This window comes from Podarcis bocagei, assembly GCF_964188305.1.
Source record: "Podarcis bocagei genome assembly, chromosome: 14".
Taxonomy (NCBI): domain Eukaryota; kingdom Metazoa; phylum Chordata; class Lepidosauria; order Squamata; family Lacertidae; genus Podarcis; species Podarcis bocagei.
In genome coordinates, this window is record NC_138139.1 from 39,853,044 (window position 1) to 39,873,340 (window position 20,297).

Consider the following 20,297-nt stretch of genomic DNA (forward strand, 5'->3'; position numbering starts at 1 on the left):
TGGGTCAGTCATAGCCTTTTAACCTACCTCACAGGGTTGTAGAGATTAACAGGGGAGTGAGCCATATGGTCTTTGGAGAAAATGGTGGGATATAAATGCAATAAATAAGCTCTTCTGCTTTTCTTCTTAAGAAAGCTGGAGGGGCCAGCCAGATGGAGATGGCATTCACCAACCTGGCATCCAGAGATCTCCATGTGGTCACAACTGGACCTGTGCCAGTGGCAAAACATGCTGGGCACCTCACTAATTTCTAACACTGCTTATCCAATGTGCTTGTCTTGGGTATTGTGCCTCAAAAAAAGCACTTAATTTATCTGTTACAATATAGAGTCAGTGGTCCTTATTTTTGGTTTAGGCTTGGGGTGCAGTTTTGAACCCTGATTTTCATAAATTCCTGTAGCCTGGGGGTGAATAGTAGGGTAGGAAGGCTTTGGTCACATTTAAGCAAGTACTGTAAGTATTGCCTGTTGGCAGATGTTTCAAAACATTAAGTTTGTGGCCTGTAACTTCTCTGTATAGAATGATTGGGACCGGCTGCAGTGTAGCAAAAATGTATTTGGTTAAAACTCTTGATGTTTACATAAAGGAGGATAAGGGAGGTTCTTGCTGGTCTCTACTGTTGGATATCTCTTGTTTTCAGTGAAACATTTCCCCTTGTACTGTACTGTATCCTCTTCTTGACTGCAGTGTCCACCCCACCTCCAAAGTAGTATACAGCGCTACTGTATATTGATTTATCCAGAGAGCTTAGGGAAACACATGGTCATTTGCCCCCCTCAGTAGATCAGACTTGAAAGCACGACTTGCTCAAGGTCATCTGAGGAGATTCCCAGTGAAGTGAGGATTTGGGCTTGGTTTTCAATGATCTTAGTCTAATCGCTACATTGTACAATGCTTCCATTATGAAACCTTGCAATTTAAAAAAGTAAACTTTAAAAACATAAAACAAATGGACTCAAGAAAAAGGCCAGGGTAGGGTAGGTGGGAACTGGGAAGAGGAGTGGAAAACTATATGAAATGACATTTTCAAAGACTGAACTCTGGGGGTGCAGGATAGAGTACATACATGACTGCTGTGATGGATAAGTGTATCTGTCTAAGATTTAGAGTGCCTGATATGATATTATTCTCTTTCTGCCTTCCTCCTCTGTCCAGGCTCTCATGTCTCCTTCCATGTTCAGGCTGTTTTATAATATGTAGCTATTTGCTTCAGATGGTCTGTCTTGTGCATTTGTACAGAATTATTCTGAGAGTTATTAATTCCAGGGTTGAAAAAATGGTTTTAAGGCATCACTTGCAGTTATCACAGTACAACAGATTACCTTTGTTTCTGTTGACTTTCCCTAGCATTTTTGTTGTTACATTCCCCTCCTCCCTGCAAAGAACTCAGGGTTGTGCATATGTTTCCTTGCAGCAGCCCTGCGAGAGGTTTAAGTCGGCAAGACAATGACTGCCCTAGAATCAGTAAGCTTTATGGATGAGTGGGGATTTGACCACAGATCTTCCCTGTATACTGCATATAGCTGCTTACTATCCTTTCTCTTCATTTACTTTGCCTCTCTTCATTAGATTATAAGCCTACAGGCAGGGCCTGGACATCACTTAATAATAATAATAATACTTAATACATGTTAAAGGCTATAAATAATAAACAATTTCTGTCTGAAGGAAGGATTATTGTTCTTGTTATTGTGTGGTTAATAGTAAAGTAGGAAGGGTTGGCTTGAATAACATCTCTCCTTGCTTTCCAGATTACCTCTCCAAACACGCCATGGCACGCCGTATGCGCAACAGCAGAGCCTGGCACTATGTCCTGAGTGGGGTACGCCGTGATGCAGACTCAAGGACAGTAGCATTGCCCTCTGGATCCCTTAGCTGGTCATCTGATTCTGATGGGCAGGTATGATAGTGTAGAACAGCCTTCTTAAGACTCAGTGCCATCTGGATAGTTGACTGTTTGTCTGAGTGGGAAAATTTACTGTTGGCATGTGTTTTGGATTTTTGACCAGGACTGTAGTAGCTTTGCCCAATGAGCTAAACTTTCATGAGCAATGAATCCATGAACCTAGCAGGGAGCTTAAATTTATCTACATTCATGTTTTTTCTCAACTGGGTGAGAGAAGTAAGTTGGCGCTATTCCTTCCCCCACTCCCACCGGAATTGAATTAAACCAGCATGTGTGGTAAACCACATGAAAGTTTATTTTGTGCTAGATGGAGTCTATTTACTTCATCAGTTGATATTTTCAGAGTGTGGGTGCACCCAGAGCTTGTTTTCAGAGTGTATGCTGTTTTTGTTCACAATACTCAGATTCAGCTGAGATCTCCATTTGAGAGGTACTAAATAGCAAAGCATAGGGACGCGGGTGGCGCTGTGGGTAAAACCTCAGCGCCTAGGACTTGCTGATTGGTCGGCGGTTCGAATCCCTGCGGCGGGGTGCGCTCCCGTCGTTCGGTCCCAGTGCCTGCCAACCTAGCAGTTCGAAAGCACCCCCGGATGCAAGTAGATAAATAGGGACCGCTTACCAGCGGGAAGATAAACGGCGTTCCGTGTGCTGCGCTGGCTCGCCAGATGCAGCTTGTCACGCTGGCCACGTGACCCGGAAGTATCTGCGGACAGCGCTGGCTGCCGGCCTATAGAGTGAGATGAGCGCACAACCCTAGAGTCTGTCAAGACTGGCCCGTACTGGCAGGGGTACCTTTACCTTTACCTTTAAATAGCAAAGCAGGGAAGGAACATGGCCTGAGCCCTCAGGTAGTTTATTAAATAAATTTATTCATTGTGTTTATATACAGGTGATGACCACTTTGAGTGCATTCAATTGATGCGCGACCTCTGACATGTGGGTTGCTTTGGACTAGGAAGAGGATAGAAGGGGTGGGAAGGGCTTCTGTGCGCTCTGCCGATGTGCAGGGGGGCCAGGAATGCAAGCCCTGTGCAAATTGGGGTTTGCCTGCACCACCTTTCTACTAAGGCTTCCAAGGCGGTTTACAATTTTAAAGTACTAAGATGAAGGAAAAAACATGTAAAATTGGGAGTGGGGGCAGTCTGACTGGAGTAGGCTCTGATGTCATCTGTACCTGCCTCCCTCACACTCCTCTTCCTCCTCAGAGGAGCAGGCTGATGTCTGAAAATCAGGGTTTGAAATTGCACTGCTGTAGGGTAAGGCTGAACCACTAAGAGGGACTACTGACTGTTTTGTAACCAAAACAAACTGGGAAGTTAGTTAAAAGCATAAGACTCAGTGCAAAGAGTGAAGGTTAAGGAAGTAATAGTGCAATCCTATACATGTCTATTCAGTCCCATTAAGCTTAGTGCAACTTAGTCCCATATAAGTGGGTTTTTATATAGATAAGCAGGTGTCATATCAGCCCTTCTTGCCAAATTATTGTGGCTGCTGCTTCTGCTTTGCTGCCAAATTATGGCTCTCTCAACCTCTTATCAGTTGAGACGGTGCAGCTTCAATAGAGGCTACACAGAGCCCAAGCTCTTCCACTTCAGTCACCCTTTAGTAATTCTTTTCAGTAATCTTTAAAGTCTGGCAAGGATTCATTTATACCAGTGAAAGTGGACAGCATTGACTTCAGAGAGTATACGTAATAATAAAAAGAACTTAGCTTAAAAATAACATTTCTGTTGAGAGGAGAAATCCATGGGAATGGAAAATGACATGGGTTGGTTCTGAGCATTTTTTTTGGAAAGAGCATTCTAATAGTTTGTTTTTCTTTCTTCTGGGCAGCACAGCGACTCTGATTCAGAGCCAGAATTTCCTTCTCTTTTGCCTTCCATACCCACAGCAATCCCTGTAACTGGAGAGTCGTACTGTAACTGTGAAAACCAGAATGAAGCTCCTTTCTGCTCTAATGTGCACACTATTCACCGGATCAAAGACTGTCAGTGTGGAGAGGAGGATGAATGTAAGGAAGCTTTTTAAAAATCTCATATGAGTTAGGGATGTGTTGGAATGTGACATAGATGTGCAGGGGGGAAATAGTGATTGGATCTATGACTCCCATTGGCCATGCTGGTTGGGCCTGAAGGGAGTTGGACTCCAGCAACATCTGGAAGGTCATAAGTTCCTCAACCCTGCTCCATTTCTGATCTTTCCCCACAGGGCCTTTGGAGAACTTAAAATATCAGTTAAGAAGAGAAGGCAGAAATCTTTTCACATGCCCAGAACCCCTCTCTCTGACATGCTAGTTTTCTATATATATCATTTGTGTTTTTGAAAGTATACCATCTCCCCTGCTGTCATTTAGATTTTGACTGGGTATGGGATGACCTGAACAAATCCACTGCAACATTGCTGACCTGTGATGACCGTAAGGTGAACTTCCACATGGACTACAGCTGTGGCACTGCTGCAGTCCGGGGAAACAAGGAGCTAGCAGAAGGGCAACACTTCTGGGAAATCAAGATGACCTCACCCGTCTATGGCACAGACATGGTACATTGAATAATGATGTTTGGGTGCTGCAGGGGGCAGCTAAACAAAACAGGATGATTCATTGATAGCAGTACACTAAGTGTATTCTTTTAAAATATTTTTCTCCTGCTTTTGCAGCTGAAAGCAGCAAGCAGCCAACATTAAGTGTAGCTTGAATTAATAAATGGCACATCAGTAAAACACATCAGAAAACAGGCCAGAAGCATGTAAAGCATCAGTCAGGCTATGGGGCTGGTGGATTAAAAAGATTTTCAAATGGCATCAAAACATGGCCAATGTAGGATCCAAGCAGCTGTCCTAGGAGTTCTTGGGCACAATGCCCAAGAATGCCATTTATGAAAACTGGCATCTTGTATGGTGAAATCCAGTGGGGACACCATGATCTGCATAATCTTAGTAACCTTAGGTCACCACATGCGTGTACAGCTGTGTCTTTAGCCCTCAAATATGGTGCTTTCATATCATTGCTTGCTTCACTATGAGGCTGGAGGGTTCCATGCACTCCCAGAATGCTTGCTATGGGGCTGCTGGAAAGGAGTCATGGCTCAGTATTTACATGCTATTTACATGCTATTACATCCTGGAAAGCTGCTAAGCTGCTGTCAGTCAAAGTACATAGTATGTGAGTAGATCAGGTATGGGGAACCTTTGGCTCTCTAGATGTTGCTGAACTATAACCCCCCATAATCTTCGGCCATTGGCCATGCTTGCTGGGCTTGATGGGAGTTGGAGTTCAACAATATCTAGAAGGCCAAAGGTTCCCTAATTTTGGGCTAGATGAACAAGTAGTCTAACCTGATAGAACACATATTATTTTACGTGAACCTGCCCAAAGATGACTTGCTTATCCATATCCATTGGAATAAACTGTTCCATCTTAAGACCAAAAATTTCCTTAGTAATGTCTTGGCCTTTGCTGCAGGCATATGTGCAACATTAGAGACTGAAATGTTTCGGGGTGGTACCATATTTTCCATTAGAGTTGTAGGTTTGTCAAATTGCTTAAATTCAATTATCTGCCGTAGGTCTACACAACCAATAAAGTGCTATGCAATAAATTGGATTATACTGTGCTGTGACATTATGTGAAATAAAATCATGCAGGTCAACACAGCATGTCAGACTGATGTACTGCTGAGGTCGGTCTGCAAGAGTTGAGTATAGCAGAGCTCAAACCATGGGCCAGAAACCAGAATGCAGGAGAGGGTAATTATGTAATATGTATTTGTGAACTGTCCAGATGCATTAACGAGGTTGAATGATATTAAATGATATTAAAAATGCATAGTGCTAGACAACTGAACAGTAAATAGTTCAGTTCTATCAATGTATTCTTTATCTAAACTAGAGGGAATGCATGTTGGTTTAAAAAGTAGGGAGTATGAATGATTTCCCCCACCCAAAGTGATTGTTTAACCTGAAATGTTCTCTGTAGTAGTGGAGCAGAATCAGTGGCTCTGAAGGCTAAATAAAAAGCTTACATGAGCAAATGCTCAGGTGATTGCTTAGGTGGCTCCATGATTTATGTAGTGTCCTTTTGTCTGTGTGCCTGCCCTCTTCTCCTCATTCCTAATTTTCTGTCCACATCTAGATGGTGGGAATTGGGACATCAGATGTGAACCTGGACAAGTACCGCCACACGTTTTGTAGCTTGCTGGGCAAAGATGAAGATAGCTGGGGCCTCTCATATACAGGTAAGGGCAGCATAGAAAATAATTCATGGGATGAAGGAGAAATGTGAAGGTTTGCCAGTAATTGGAGGTGGCTCACAGAGTGATTGAGCCATCAGAGATCATTGCTTAAAGTTGTGCTCCTTCAGATGTGTTTGGACTCCAAACTCCCATCATCGCCAGCCCCAGACAGCATGGTCAATGTTCACGGGTGATGTGAGTTCTAGTCTTAACATCATCTGCAGTGCTACAGGTTAGCCCTGACTGAAATGTTGAGAACACGAATGTATAACTTCTCCCTTACAAAGGAAGTGAGAGACCATGATTGACTAAAGGAGTTGGACATATATTTGTAACTCTAAACAAAAAGTGAAATGACTGGCTTCTGAAGGGGGGAGGTATTTCTGTATTTGAAGCCTAATGCCAGCAGGCAGGTGTGCAGCTGGCATGCCAGCATATAGGAATGGACTAGTGCATGTGGCAGGTGCATTTTAATGGGCTGCATGTGCATGGGAAGCCTGCACAGGTAAGGGCTTTTTCTTGCAGTTCACACCCTGTATAAATTGGCCTTGGAGTACAGGCTAGAGGACCAAAATACAGGCTAGCTTCCGGAAGTTCAAACTTTATATTAACATCTTATTCTGTGCATCCCTATTTTATAGGTTATCAGAGAACTTGCACATGCACGTGTAATTAAAATGGCATCTTCAAACTTGCAAGTGTTGGTTTACTACTTACGTGTTCTGGACTGCTGCATGTGTGAAATTACTTGCTTCTATAAACAAAATGGCTTGGGCCAAAATTTGGCTAGTGAAAAAGCCAAATATTCAGCTGGTGGTTAAAAAGTTAGTATCAATATTTTAAAAATACATTAGAGCAGGTCCCTGTACTGAGAAGATTGCAATCTCAAACATGGCACTGAGGTGTCAACAAAGGCAGGAAACGGGTGAGGGTGAACTTGGGTGTGTACTTTCCTTGGTTACAGTAGCGGACAATGCCAAAGGCTTTGTGGAATTAATGGTGACATCACACAGGTGTTCTGGGAGGCAGTTCTGGGCATGAGGGCCATCAAGGGGGAGAGGGAAGATTTGATTTGTTTGAAGGAGCACGGTCCATTTTGTTCTTGCACCCAGCTGTTTTGGCAACAAGTTTTTGTGAGGACTTGAATTAATGGATCAAGAGAGACAGATTCACTGACTTTCTGACAAGCAGTCGGAGGTTTGCCCATGTATAACTGATAAAGAACTAGGAAATAACTGTCTTAAGAAAAAGTTGGAATACACAGGATGAGTCTACAGTGTATATTGTGTAACTGTGGCTGCCAATTGCCCTCTAGGACTCCTCCACCACAAGGGAGATAGAACCAACTTCTCGACGAGGTTTGGCCAAGGCTCCATTATTGGAGTGCACCTGGACACCTGGCATGGGACTCTGACCTTTTTCAAAAACAGGAAATGCATAGGTAAGAGCAAGAGATCCAGAACAGGTTTAAGCTGACCAAACTTTGGCACAACTGAAAGGTGTAGTCCAGTTTTGAGATGAGGGGGAATGTTGGAAGAAGATGCAACTAAGCAGGAGGGAGCTATTGCTAGATATGGGGTAGGATCACTGAAGTGTGAGATCTAAAGTTTAAACTTTCTGCCTCTCAAAATATCAGCATGCTGTGTGTCCCTGCTACACTCAAATTACAATTTTCTCATGTGTAAAGATGTCAGAGGGCCTAGTTGTTAGTGCTGCCTGAGCATCCCAAGCTTTTGACTATTGAAAGGCTGTTTGGAACTAGTAAAATATAGCATAAACCAGAAGTATATGCATGTAAGCCAGCTTTGGCCTTCACATCAGCGTAACTATGACAAATGTATGGCATCATGTAGCAGCATGACTGGTGCCTGGACAGTTTCCTTGATCGTGCACAGAGACAAAGAGCATAGAATCACACGCTGCTGCTGTTTTCATTGACACTTAAGTCCAAAATTGAAGTTTTCTCTGTAAGACTATCAAGGGATGGAGTGCCCTGCTCCCCAAATCCTTACAGTGCCCTAGCCAATGGCTGAGAGATTATAGCTTGTTGTGTGCCTTTCCCCCCCTATCTCTGTGACCATGTGTTGATCTCAGGCCTCCTTTTTGGTATTTCCATCCAGGAGTAGCTGCCACCAAACTTCAGAACAAGAGATTCTACCCCATGGTATGCTCAACGGCTGCTAAGAGCAGCATGAAAGTAATCCGCTCTTGCGGCAGCCACACCTCCTTGCAGTACCTTTGCTGTTTCCGTCTCCGCCAGCTGCTTCCTGACTACGTAGATACACTCGATGTGCTGCCCCTTCCCCCTGGACTGAAGCAAATTCTGCACAACAAACTGGGCTGGGTGCTGAGCATGAACTGTGGCTCGATTCAGCCACCCTCCCCCACCTCAGGAAATGATTCAGATAGCTCTTGCAGTTCAGATGCTGAGGAATGCCAGCGAAAGAGATGCAGGAGGACATAAAACTTTCTTTGAAGGCCATGTCTTGAAGGATGAGGGTTTTCCCTCAGTGTCTTTATAAGGGTGGCTGAAGCTGGCTCCTCAATGAGGGCAAAGATTTCCCCACTTTCTAGTGAAATCTTGGAACTCAACAAGTGTTTCCTGCTTTGGAAGAGACCTACCTTCAGGAGGCAAGCCATTCCTGTAGTTTGATTACCCCCGTTTGCCTCCTGCTCATCAACTACAGTTGCCAAGTTTTCTGGAAGAGTCTCTGAACCTTGAGACATTCAGTAGCCAAACAGGACAAGGAACACTTTCCTCCCAACAACCAAATGAATGAGACTCAATTTATGATGAAAACAGAGAAGCCAATGTACTGTTTTGGTTGGCCACTTGCAAGTAATGCCTCTGGGACACAGAAACAGCAATCTTTATCAATATAAAAAGGGCTCTTAATTTCTTGTGTGTTTTTCAGTGCTTTGGCACAGACAGCTCTGGCGCAAAATTAACTTGCTAGACTGTCTCTGTAAGTGAACTCATGTGAGCCTTGCAGCTTTAATTGCTTTGCATGTCTACCCGCTGCTTCTCCTGTACTGAACTATATGAAAACATAATTAAAATACAAGCTGCATTGACTTACAAGGGTTGAACACGGACTAATGGTTTTGTTTCTGGTACAGCTGTGGGACTTTGCTTCTCAAGGTTCCTTCATGACATGGCTCAGCCAATACCAAACCATTGGTTGGCATTAAGTGCATGACCTGTACGCTCAGATCTCCATCTACTTCACAAATCATAGTTTGCCGTTGCCTTTGAACTGGGCACATCATGTTTTTATTTTGGGATCCTTGTGTCCCACCTTTTAAATAAATTCACAGGGTGGCTTATGATTGTACCAAATCAAACATGAGATTAAAAAGCATGTTGAAAACACTGAAAGCAGGATAAGAACCTCACGGAGATAAAAGATGGTTTAGCTGAGGGGTGATTTGGTAATGCCAGACTTGTATAAGCTACTTTGTTTTCTAGAACTGGAATCTTATTTTGTTAACTAAAATCTCGTTGCCTGCCTTCTAGACCATTTGCAAAATAATAACTAGAGTGGTGTGTGTGGACATAGTTAGAATTAAAGAAAAGTGTGCCTTTGAGCACCATATGAACTGAGTTTACATTCCTGACACATAAAGATCTTCTATTGGGCGTCTTCCAAGCTTTATTTGTTGCTACATCCTAATTTACTAAGTAAATGCTCTTTTGCTGCTATTGTTGGGAGTTGAAAATGTGCTGCCTTACTGTATATCAGTCACAAAGCTATCTCTTGCCCTTCACCAAATGGTCTCAGGGCAGGTTACATAAATTACTGCAATTTCAAATAAAGAATTAATTAAAACTGCAAAACTAAACAGTCACACAAGCAGCAAAATAACAGGAGTGTAAACATCCACTCACCCAAGTGTTGTGAGTAGAGGACTGTCTTGACAACATAAACAATGATGGTGTCATGAGTCCTTGAGCATATTGTACAACCTGGGGGCCATAACACAACACACTTGCATACTCCACTGCCCCTCTAACATCACAAGGTGGTGGGACTTCTGACACTGCCATTCCTATGTATCTTTAACATTTGGGCCAGTTGAGATATCAACTGCTTTAGATTTAAAAAGTTTGGGGAACTAAAAGGGCTTTACTAGGTGCTGAAATGAGACTCTTTGGTCCTAATTTGTGGCATGCTCTTACAATCACTATGGTGACCTTTTTACTGGTAAATTGGTATAACTCTGATAGAAGGGAAACTCCAAAAGGGCCTCTTGCAGGCCTACGTAGAGACAGGTGATCCTTTGGGTAATTTAGTCCAAGTGGGGCTAACACTACAGATTTGTATGAAGATATGAAAAAGCTACTGCAAGGCAATCTTCATTGAATGAAAATTTCAAGGACAGGTGGAATAATTTAAGAGGCTTGATGGTATTTGTGCGCAAGACATTTACTGCTTTCTAGAGGTCCATTCTGCAATAACCAGCAATACAGAAACAGGTTCAGTGATTAGAAAAAATGAGATTCTGGCCTTTGAGTATCTCACCTAGGCACTTAGGTCTAAAACAAGCTCTGGATTGGTAGATATCATGAAGAGGTAGACCCGACGGGACAAGTCTGGGCCAATCCGCCGCTCCCTCTCATTTTCTTCACTTCTGACCAGAATGTCACTTAGGAGGAGCTGTTTTTCTTTGTCTGTGCCACACTCTCTGTAGGCCTTAAAAAAGGGAAAAATAAATTGGCTACAGAAAACCCTGATGATTTCCTCCAGTGTAGAATGTAGAGCCATTCTGAACCTATATTAATGCCCTATTGGATTAAATAGGTATTCAGTAATTGGAAAGCCATTGATTCAACATGCACAGAGAAGGTTATGTTGTTAGATCCTTATCAGGAAGAGCTGGGATAGTAATAATTTTATTATTTATACCCTGCCCATCTGGCTGGGTTTCCCCAGTCACGCCGGGCAGCTTACAGCATTTATAAAACAGTAAAACATCAAACATTAAAAACTTCTCGATACTGGTCTGCCTTCAGATGTCTTCTAAAAGTTACATATCTCCTTGACATGTGAAGGGAGGGCATTCCACAGGGAGGGTGCCGCTACTGAGAAGGCCTGCTTGATTTCCTGTAACTTTGTTTTTTGCAGTGAGGGAACCACCAGAAGACCCTTGGAGGACCTCAGTGTCTGGGGTGAACAATGGTGGGTGGAGAGACTCCTTCAGGTATACTGGGCTGAGGCCGTTTAGGCTCAGTCGGTAGAGCAAGAGAGTCTTAATCTCAGGGTTGTGGGTTCAAGCACCACGCGGCTTGAGTCTTGAATTTTTGGTGCTTGAGTGTCCACTAAAGCTTTGCAACGTCGGAAAATGGGAGTAAACCAGAAGATGACTCTGTCTCCAGGGGACCCTAAGGGAGTCCCCCCATAATAAATAGTAATACCTCAGTGACGGCTGAGCACACCCAAAGGGAACCAAATACCAACTGACCATTGGGAATAAAAAAGCCCAGCCACATTTTGCTGTGGGTCCTGTTGAGGCCCATTCAATTTACTTCTCCTCTGGAGCAGCAGGGGAGAAAGCCTTGGCCCTCTTCTCTGCAGCAGCCCTCGAGATATTTTGAGGAGGGCTTGATCTGCCTACCTGCTTCGTGGCAGGTTTGCCTTCCTCCTCTCTGGAGGCCTGCTGATTAGCCAACGACAAAGCAATCAAAGATGTGAACTGACCTCTAGCAGCAGCTGTGGTGAAGGGTATGTTTTGGTGATGGCTGCTGCCATGGCAGGGCTGGTTCGGTTAAGCTGCTGGATTTGCCTCAGCCAGGCCTGTCGGAGTCCCGTCCCATCTTTCTGCACATGCACTCCACTGGCCCACCCACCATCAGCGCAGAAGGAGAAAGGCTGGTTTCCCTGCTGTTTCCTGTGGGAAGAGGCACAGGGACAGGCTGCTTGAGACGAGATGTCTTTAAAAACCGAATAAAGCCCTCAGAATGTTCTAACTAATTAGATAAACATGCAAGTATCTTCATATGCATAAACAGTATTTCTGCAGAAAATCAAGTATCTCCAGAGGGGTGTCCCTCTGTACGTGAGAGAAACAACAGATGTCTCTTCTAAAACACAGTCCTATTGTTTTTGAATTAAAAATCAACCCCCCCCCCCAATTTATCAGGAAGCAGTAGCAAAGTGTCCCTTTTTTCACCTGATTGCCTCAGAAGAAGAGTCGAGATGGCAAGGTATGGATTTTCTTCTTGCAAATGGTATCATTAATAACATGCACCTGGTACATATGTGTGTGTCTATTATCAGTTTTTCTTCAATAAAGAATTGGGAGGCTTCCTTTTCATTCACGCTACTTGTGCACACATTAGAGGCATTCCGGCTTTATAAAACACCCTTCAGACACTTGCAGCTAAGTGGGGGGGGGGGGAGAGCTTTGAAGAGAAACGAGGCTGCAAAGATGATCTGTGGCAAAAGGCACTCACTTATATGGGCGCTGCGCAATAGCTTTGGTCATTGCAGAAATGTGCTGGGCAAACTCCTGCCATGTCTCCAGGAATGAGACACCGGTGTTACTCCAGAGTTGTAGCACCACCAGAGCCTGCAGGAGCAACAGGCCGACAGAATAAATGGGGATCATCTATGAACACAGACCTACATCCAACACAGTTACACTTAAGGCCACTGAAGTCCATGGACTTAAAGCATGTCCTAACTCTTGTGTTGCACTTGGGGCATAGCAAGGTTATCAGGAAAGCCTGATGTCAGTACTCAGCACTTTCAGGCAGCAAGCAAGGCCCCAGTACTCTTAAGAGGACTTACAGAATGCTGATACCCATGTGTCTTTGGTTCTCCCTGCCTTGCAATAGGATTCAGCTCTAGTGGCCAAATTTCAGCAAGCAACAACCATTTTGTTTTGCCTTCATTGCATCAGTCCAGGGCACTGGGGTATGGGGGATGGCAGCCAATAGTGGGAGGCACTATGTTTTGATAGTGGCTGCCATTTTGTTTTCCCCACAGTGCTCTGGACTGATGCAACATCTGGGGGATTGTGGAGAAACAAAATAGCGGGCTAATGAGGCTGCTTTCCAGAGGAGCTCTGCCACTCCTTAGAAAAAAGGAAGGAAGGAAGGAAGGAAGGAAGGAAGGAAGGAAGGAAGGAAGGAAGGAAGGAAGGAAGGCCTCACCCCTCTGCTACACTACATGGTTAAGTTTCCATCTGTGAACCTTAAGAGGGGGCCTTTGGTTGCTGGCAAACCAGGACATAAAGGCAATGGCATTCCTCCATTTGCTCTCTGTGTATGGTATGGACAAGAGTACTGTCTCTATGCATCATTTAGCTATCAAGGCTGCTGAACTATTGACAGAACTCTCCTTGAAGAATAAATAAATCCTTTTTTATTTCCAGAATAACTTGCGTAAGAAAACCTTGCTCACCCATGTGGTTCAGCATCCTGCTCTCACAATGGCTAGCCAGATGCCTATATGGGAAGCCTGTAAGCAGGGCCTGAGTAAAGAGCACTCCCCACTGGTGACTCTCAGCAACTGCAATTCAGAGGTGCATTCCCTCTGACAGTGGAAGCGGAACTGGCCACTGATAGCCTTGTCCCTCTTGTCCGAAAGCTCTTCCCCTTACAACTGACTCACTCTTGGTAACTGTATTCACCTCCTGTATTTGATGCTCTGTCATCAACAGTTCTGGGCCAGGCTGGAATCCTGGTGCCTCCTCCTGCCCAGGATTCAGTGCTTCCTGCTGGTGTCGACGATGCTGGTTATACCTAAGCAGTTCAGATCAGAACAACAGATGGCTAGTTTTCAAGCTCTTGTGAGTGACGCGATTTATATATCACTTATTGAAACGTGTTTGACGTCAGGCTGTACTTTTACAACATAAGCTTGGATCTGTTGTTGGCATGACCTTCATTTGTCAAAAACCAGGTACCGCGTATGAACTCCGCACAAATAAATTTGGAGACGCGATGGGTCTGCATATTTTTTTTTGCATAGTAATAATTTATTATTTATACCCCGCCCATCTGGTTGGGTTTCCCCAGCCTTTGCAGCTTAAAAGGACAGCTGTCACACACTGCATTGCCCCTGTGAAGAAAATGACGGTATAGAGGCTTGCATATGCGATTTTACGGAATGCACGTATCTGAAAGGAATGGCTTATCTTTGCACTTTCACACAGTGCGTAGCTAAACCATAGAATTCACTCCCATAAGAGGTAGTAATGGCCACAAAGTTGGGTGGTTTTAAAAGAGGATTAGATAATTCCATGGGAGATATGGCTATCAACAGCTGCTAACCCTGATGTTCTACCTCTGCGGTTGGGAGGCAGTATGCCTCTGAACAGGCCTGTGAAGAGCTTGTCTGAAGCCAACGGTGGGAGTCTTCAAACAAAAAAGCAGTCAGTCCCTGGCGGGGGCCCCCTGACTAACTAAACCCTCCAAGGCCTAGGACAAGTGTACCCAGCTCCTCCCCACCCACCCTCCCCACCTCTGCATGGGCCTGCCTCTGAGTACCAGTTTCGGGGAATCACAATTGAGGAGAATGGCATTTGGGCTTCCCTGCATCCAAGTGTGTGCTCTACCACTGAGCTACTTGCCATGTGGAAGACAGGTCACTTCTCACCCCTAACTTAGCTGCCCTCCCAGTACATGTACCATTGGTAGGCATCTAGTCCAATGACTGCCACGCTGCAGGAGATTGCACAGTAATCTTTCGGGCTGCTAAAGGGCAACATTCGGGTGAGATCAGGCACATTCTGCTGCTTGCCAGGGCTCATGCTCTGAAATACAAGACGACACAGACATGCACACACAAGAAGCCTTTCCATAAGAACTTAAAAACAGTTTTGGGTCCAGCTAGGGAGGAGCTCAGCTAGTCCAGCCCCCCAGCATGTGTAGAATAATTTGTGTTAATTTAGATGTGGGTGTGTGGAGACAATATATGCAGAGTTGCACAGCATTACAGTCCCTGTCACTTCCTGGGCATCTCACTGGGGGATGCCAATGGTGTGAGCATGTTGTGACATAGCATGCATGTCAGTAAAGCTATGGCGACACCCAGGCTGGGTGACTGCAATTGGATCTACATGGAGTAGTATTTGAAAATGGTGTGGAAGCTCCTGCTAGTTCAAAAAGGTTTTGAATGATTAACTCATGTATTACCACTATGATACATTTATGTTCTCGTACTCTGTCACAATCCCACACTTAGAGAAACAAAGGAAACTGCCTTATACGGAGTCAGGCCCTTTGCCCGTTTCAATACCATCTACATCAACTGGCAGCAGCTATCCAGAGTTTCAGGCAGGGGCTTCTCCCAGCTCAACTGAGACAGCAATGATTGAACCTGGAATCCTTTGCATACATACAAAGCAGGTGCTGTACAGAGAGAGGGGGCAGGAGCAGGAGAGAGAAGGTGAAGGGTGTGTGTGGTCTCTCTGTGTGTGAAAGAGAGATAGAGATGTGCTTGGGCAGAGAGAGGGATGTGAGTGAGAGGAGGCTTGTATGGTGTGTGAGATGCACATGTGTCTGGTCTATATGCATGTGGTGAGTTCATCCCAGACAGACCAAAGCCACTTTGTGTATTTCCCTGATAATCGGGAATGCTGTTAAGACAGTGGCAGCATCATTGTGCGGGGGCCAAAATCAGTCCACAATCAGGATGCGGAAGATTTATTTGTCTTCCGATGGGAGGCATAGGGTTGTGGGGATGACAACAATGAGTGCTCTCTCTCTAATCTTGTGTTATGCCACATCCCTATGCCAGCCATAGTTCTGTACATGGGCAGGTGGTTTTTCAGGTAACCTGCTCCCAAATTCTTTATATGTTAACAAGACTTTGGAACATGGTCCAGTAGCTGACTGGCAGCCAGTTGTGATCTCTACTCGTCTAACAACTTTGTTCTATGCAAGAATCCCTGTTCTTCCCTGCTCACCTTTGGCCTTAATGCTTCCGGCACTCATCTCCTCTTGAATACTGCTTGCTGCAACCTAACTCTCTTAGTGCTGCCTCTCACTTACTTAGCTCTTCAACACCTGTGTAATAAGACAAAACTTCTAAAGCATACTCACATTTTTAGTAGGAGGTTCCCCACTTGCGCTTTAATGGATTATGGATTTTTATCGCATCCTCAGCACAGTGATGTGTAGAGACAAACACATTCCAGTAAGAAGCTATGCCTAAGCCTTCAATCCTAAGCAGATTTACTAAGGAGTAAGTCCCACTGGTAACAGTAGGGCTGTAAATGTTACACTCGGCTGTAGTAGTCAACTGTTCAAATGAAACATCTGAATTCAAAAAACTCCCCCCCCCCCCCAATTCCAGGCCCAGAACTTGTCCTTAAATAAGCTTAGGACACCTCTACAACATACTTCTGTCACCACCAGAACTATTCGTCAATGCAATCCATGGGGTTTGCTGAGAGTGGCCATAGGACAGTGCTATCTAGGTGGCATAGTTAAACAGCAGATACAGGAGACGCTATTACCATACCTGCATTAAAGAGTAGAGGTGTTTGAGAAAATCCCAAGGCTCCAGTAAGAGCAAGATCTCCCTTTCCTCTTCAGCCTTTTCCTGGGGGCCATTCTACAGAAACAAAGTCAACCATTTTGTCAGTACAGACAAAAGGAAGGCTCTTTCCCCACAGAGCATAATTAAGTTATGTGGAATTGACTGCCACAATAAGTATGTAAGCAAGTTCTTTGGCTTGAAACAAGGATTGGGAGCCTGAGGTCCTCCAGATGTTGCTGGAATACAACTCTCATCATCCCTGAGCATTGTCATGCTGGCTGGGGCTGATGGGAGTTTGAGCCCAACAACACTGGGAGTACTACGAGTTCCCCATTCCTGCTTTAAAAAGAGATTAGCCAAATTCATGGAGGCCTATTAATGACTACTACATACAGTCATATACTAATAATGACTACTAAATGGAACCTCCAGACTGAAGGCATGTTACTGAAAACCATTTGCTAGGAGATTATTAGCTTCACACATCACTTGCTGACTTACAGAACCGTTCCAGAAGGAAATAAATGGTATTCTAAAAAATCCTTTAAAACTACTACTACTCCATCTAGCTCCCTGAAAGTCTTAACAAACCTGGTTTGATACTGGCCATGCTCGACTACTAGCCCTATTTTGCAGAAGGATCCATTTTAAAGTTGCTTCTATGTGTGGCATACATATAAATCAAGTTCTATTTTTAAGTTGCTTGTTTTTCTGCCTGCCTACAAGCACTATTAACAGCAGATGAGCAGAATCAGGAAATGAGTTAAGTAGAAGACATTCCATATGTCAGAGCTGCCCTAGGTCCCAGCTCACAAAGGACCAACGCCACTTCGTTGTTATATACAAAAGTCTTTATTGAAGTTCAGTTTGTCTTTCACATCAGCAGCGTGCAGCTCTACATCTGAAACTCTAGACCGCCGAAGCTCCGTCTGAATCTCCTCCCCCCATACACCAATTTAAGACTCTAGCCTTGCTCCACCTTTTCCGCTGCTCTTTCCGCCTCTGGCTCCGCCTGTCAGCTGGGGTCTCGCCCTTCCTAGACTCTTCTGACGCTGAATCCCCTGACTCTTCTCCTTGCCTCCGGCAGGCTTTAGGACCTAGTTCCCAATCTGGGTTTTCTGCTGTCCCGCGCGCCTGTACATTTGAACTTGGCGCGCGCGCCCAGCCGGCAACCTTCCTCCTGACCGTTACACTGCTCCTGTCACTGCTTTCCCCTTCGGGGGGGCTAGCTGGACCCGACCTCCCTTCCGTTCCCTCACTCTCCGATGGAGGCGTGGTCAGCCCTGACTCATCTTCTCTCCCTGCTGGAGGAGACGCTGGCCCTGCCCCATGGAACTCTTCCCCCCCACTACGCTCTGGTGGGGAAGCTGGTCCTGATTTCCAGCTGCTGCTTTGGGAGTCCCCGCTGGCCCCTTGTTTCTGGTGTGTGTCCCCCAGGACCCCCCTTGCCCTGACCATGGGCGTCTCCTTCTGGGAATCTTCTGATTCGCTGGAGAAGCTCATGGAATCTCTCGGGTCACTGTCGTATTCCCCTACGCTGCCCTCAGATTCTTCCCCTTCGTTTTCCATTTCCTCTCTCCCCTGTACCTCTGCTTCTGAGCCCCTGACACCATATTTCACCTGTGCCTTGCCTAGCTAACAGCTGAGTTTCGAATACTCACCATGCAAGACATACTACTGGAGATATCTCTCTTCCAGGTTATGCTGTGTGGAACTGCCTGAGGTTCAATGTGGTATTTACACTCCAAAGAATCTAAAGCTTCCAGCAAATCATCTGAACCAGGATCCTCTAGAAGACCTGATGGGCAAGGATCATACAAATGGCCTGATTCACATCTCAACTGTATTATACAGCACTATGGCTCAGTGTCCCAAGCACTCTCCTCTAGACCTCAACATGCCTAGTGCCAAGAGAGTAAAAAATTCCACTTGCTCTGTGAACCACAAGTGACACTGCTGAAATGGATAGAAGCAGCTACAACAGAACCCAGCAATGAGCTGCAGGCAAGAGGCCCCCTATTCCCAGGTCAAGATTTACTGGTAGATTTGCAATAAATCAGGCAAAGGGATCAATTCCCAACTGTTTAAAAACAGCACTAAAATAAAAGCCCTACCTGGGTCCACACATACAGTCATGTACTTCATACACTGATCAGGCCGTAAAGATTTCAAGGCAGCTGCGGCTTCCTTTCGTCTCTCTTTTTCTAGTGCACACTGCTTTTTCTTCCTCATTTTCTCTTCTTTTTGCAGTTTCCTTTCAAGCTTTCTGTCTTTCACTTTGGTCTGCACTGCTCTTGGTCCTTTAGGAGGCTGATTTTTCTTCTTTTTCTCTGGACTGGGGGAGCAAGATGGTACTTGGGGCACTAATGTAAGCAAAGGCAACTCTTTGGGTTCACCTGGACTTATGCATGTTTCCAACTTTTCTTTGTCCAGGTGGTCCCAAACACCAGCTGCCACGTGACTCACAACAGCCACAGAGTCCTGCAATTCGATGTCACTGCCTCCTTCAGAATCAGAGATCTCCCAAGTAATGGCTCTTTTGACAAGCTGTTTGGTTCTGTCAAGAACATCAAGCTTTTTACCTTCTTCCATGGTTTAATTTATCCTCATACACTGCCTGTTAAGAAAGTTTGTTCAGGAATGCAGAAGCATTTGCAGAGTCCCAGGCAGATTTGCAACATATCCAAAGATATTTTAAGGAACCTCAGACAAGAAATTTCCATGAGAATGCCACAGGTTCAAAGCTCACCTTATCATCATTAGAAGCAACCCACAGTTTTATGAACAGACTGAAACTGCCATTACCAAGTCAACAACTTTTCAAGTAGTTTAATATATGTACACATATAAACGTAAAAACCTCACAAACACATGAAAAGCACAGATTCCTAGGAGGCACACGTACAGTTTTCAGTACCACAGTTAACTAGGAGAACCCACAACCTTTTCTAGAAGCGGAAAGACCATACTTAGAAGACGAAAGCAATCCTGGCCCTCCTCCAATTCCAAGGCAGCGGACCAATTCCCCTCTTTCCCTACCCAACTACTGAGATTGTATAACAGTCAAACATTTTTTCTCTTTTTTAAGACTCTGCTGTTTCGCATTTCTAAGGACATATTTGTTATGCGCTATAACTGAACCACCGTCTCCCCCAATCTGCCTTCCCTCAATAACTCAACCTCAACAAAGACAAAACCTATTATTTGGTCGGTTGCGCGATAATAGAGAGTAGCTCCAAGGGATCACCAAACTCAGAATTGGGGAGTTAAACCCCAAGAGCTCCACAACATCCCTCCTGCAAGCCTACCAACCACAACAGCACCAAGGAAGATACATCCCTGCAACTCCTTCATTAGCAAAAGAAACTAAGACAGAGAAGCTTCTCTGCGGTGCAGCCTTTTAAATGATCCCTGCGGAAAGAGGTTGTTGCGCGGGGGGAGTTCCGCTCGGTGCTTTTCTTCCACCCCTAAAAAATAAATAAATGCTACGAAGCCGGGAAGGGGCAACTTCCAGAGGACTGGGTTGTGGCGGAAGATGTAAGGAAGTACTCTGAAAGAACTGGCCTCCACACGGACTTAAAATAAGAGTCCACAGAGAATAGAGTGGAAGTGTTGCCCACCGGATGATTTATTGAGAAGGACCTTGCTTAGAGCGCCTGTAAAGTTAAA

The 20,297-nt window shown here is 44.8% G+C and overlaps 2 protein-coding genes across 8 annotated transcripts in view; one reads left to right on the plus strand and one right to left on the minus strand.

Annotated features, from left to right (window-relative positions):
- SPSB3 (splA/ryanodine receptor domain and SOCS box containing 3) overlaps window positions 1-9,742 on the plus strand; it is a 17,681-nt gene extending 7,939 nt beyond the window's left edge. For 6 of the 7 annotated variants that reach the window (XM_081169646.1, XM_081169645.1, XM_081169647.1 and 3 more), the window contains exons 2-7: window positions 1,752-1,900; window positions 3,740-3,917; window positions 4,260-4,447; window positions 6,039-6,141; window positions 7,454-7,579; window positions 8,259-9,742. In XM_081169646.1, the coding sequence (XP_081025772.1) occupies window positions 1,752-1,900; window positions 3,740-3,917; window positions 4,260-4,447; window positions 6,039-6,141; window positions 7,454-7,579; window positions 8,259-8,602 (1,088 nt within the window). In that variant the 3' untranslated portion in view covers window positions 8,603-9,742. The remainder of the gene's footprint in view (window positions 1-1,751; window positions 1,901-3,739; window positions 3,918-4,259; window positions 4,448-6,038; window positions 6,142-7,453; window positions 7,580-8,258) is intronic. The other variant, XM_081169648.1, reaches the window with a different exon arrangement.
- Window positions 9,743-10,549: 807 nt separating this feature from the next.
- On the minus strand, window positions 10,550-20,207 carry EME2 (essential meiotic structure-specific endonuclease subunit 2). The gene is made up of 8 exons (XM_081169607.1): window positions 18,743-20,207; window positions 18,290-18,426; window positions 16,611-16,703; window positions 14,774-14,898; window positions 13,774-13,885; window positions 12,593-12,708; window positions 11,838-12,027; window positions 10,550-10,832 (listed from the first exon to the last, which is right to left on the minus strand). The coding sequence occupies exons 1-8, from the start codon at window positions 19,218-19,220 to the stop codon at window positions 10,662-10,664; spliced, it is 1,422 nt and encodes a 473-aa protein (XP_081025733.1). The 5' UTR covers window positions 19,221-20,207; the 3' UTR covers window positions 10,550-10,661.
- Between the last annotated feature and the right edge of the window lie 90 nt (window positions 20,208-20,297).

Coding starts and splice junctions, on each gene's coding strand:
- EME2 (XM_081169607.1), bottom strand. CDS start 19,220: ATGGAAGAAGGTAAAAAGCTTGATGTTCTTGACAGAACCAAACAGCTT. Junction 12,709..13,773: donor CAGAGCATCAAATACAGGAG/GTGAATACAGTT, acceptor TTGCTCCTGCAG/GCTCTGGTGGTGCTACAACT. Junction 12,028..12,592: donor ATTGCGCAGCGCCCATATAA/GTGAGTGCCTTT, acceptor CTCTTCCCACAG/GAAACAGCAGGGAAACCAGC.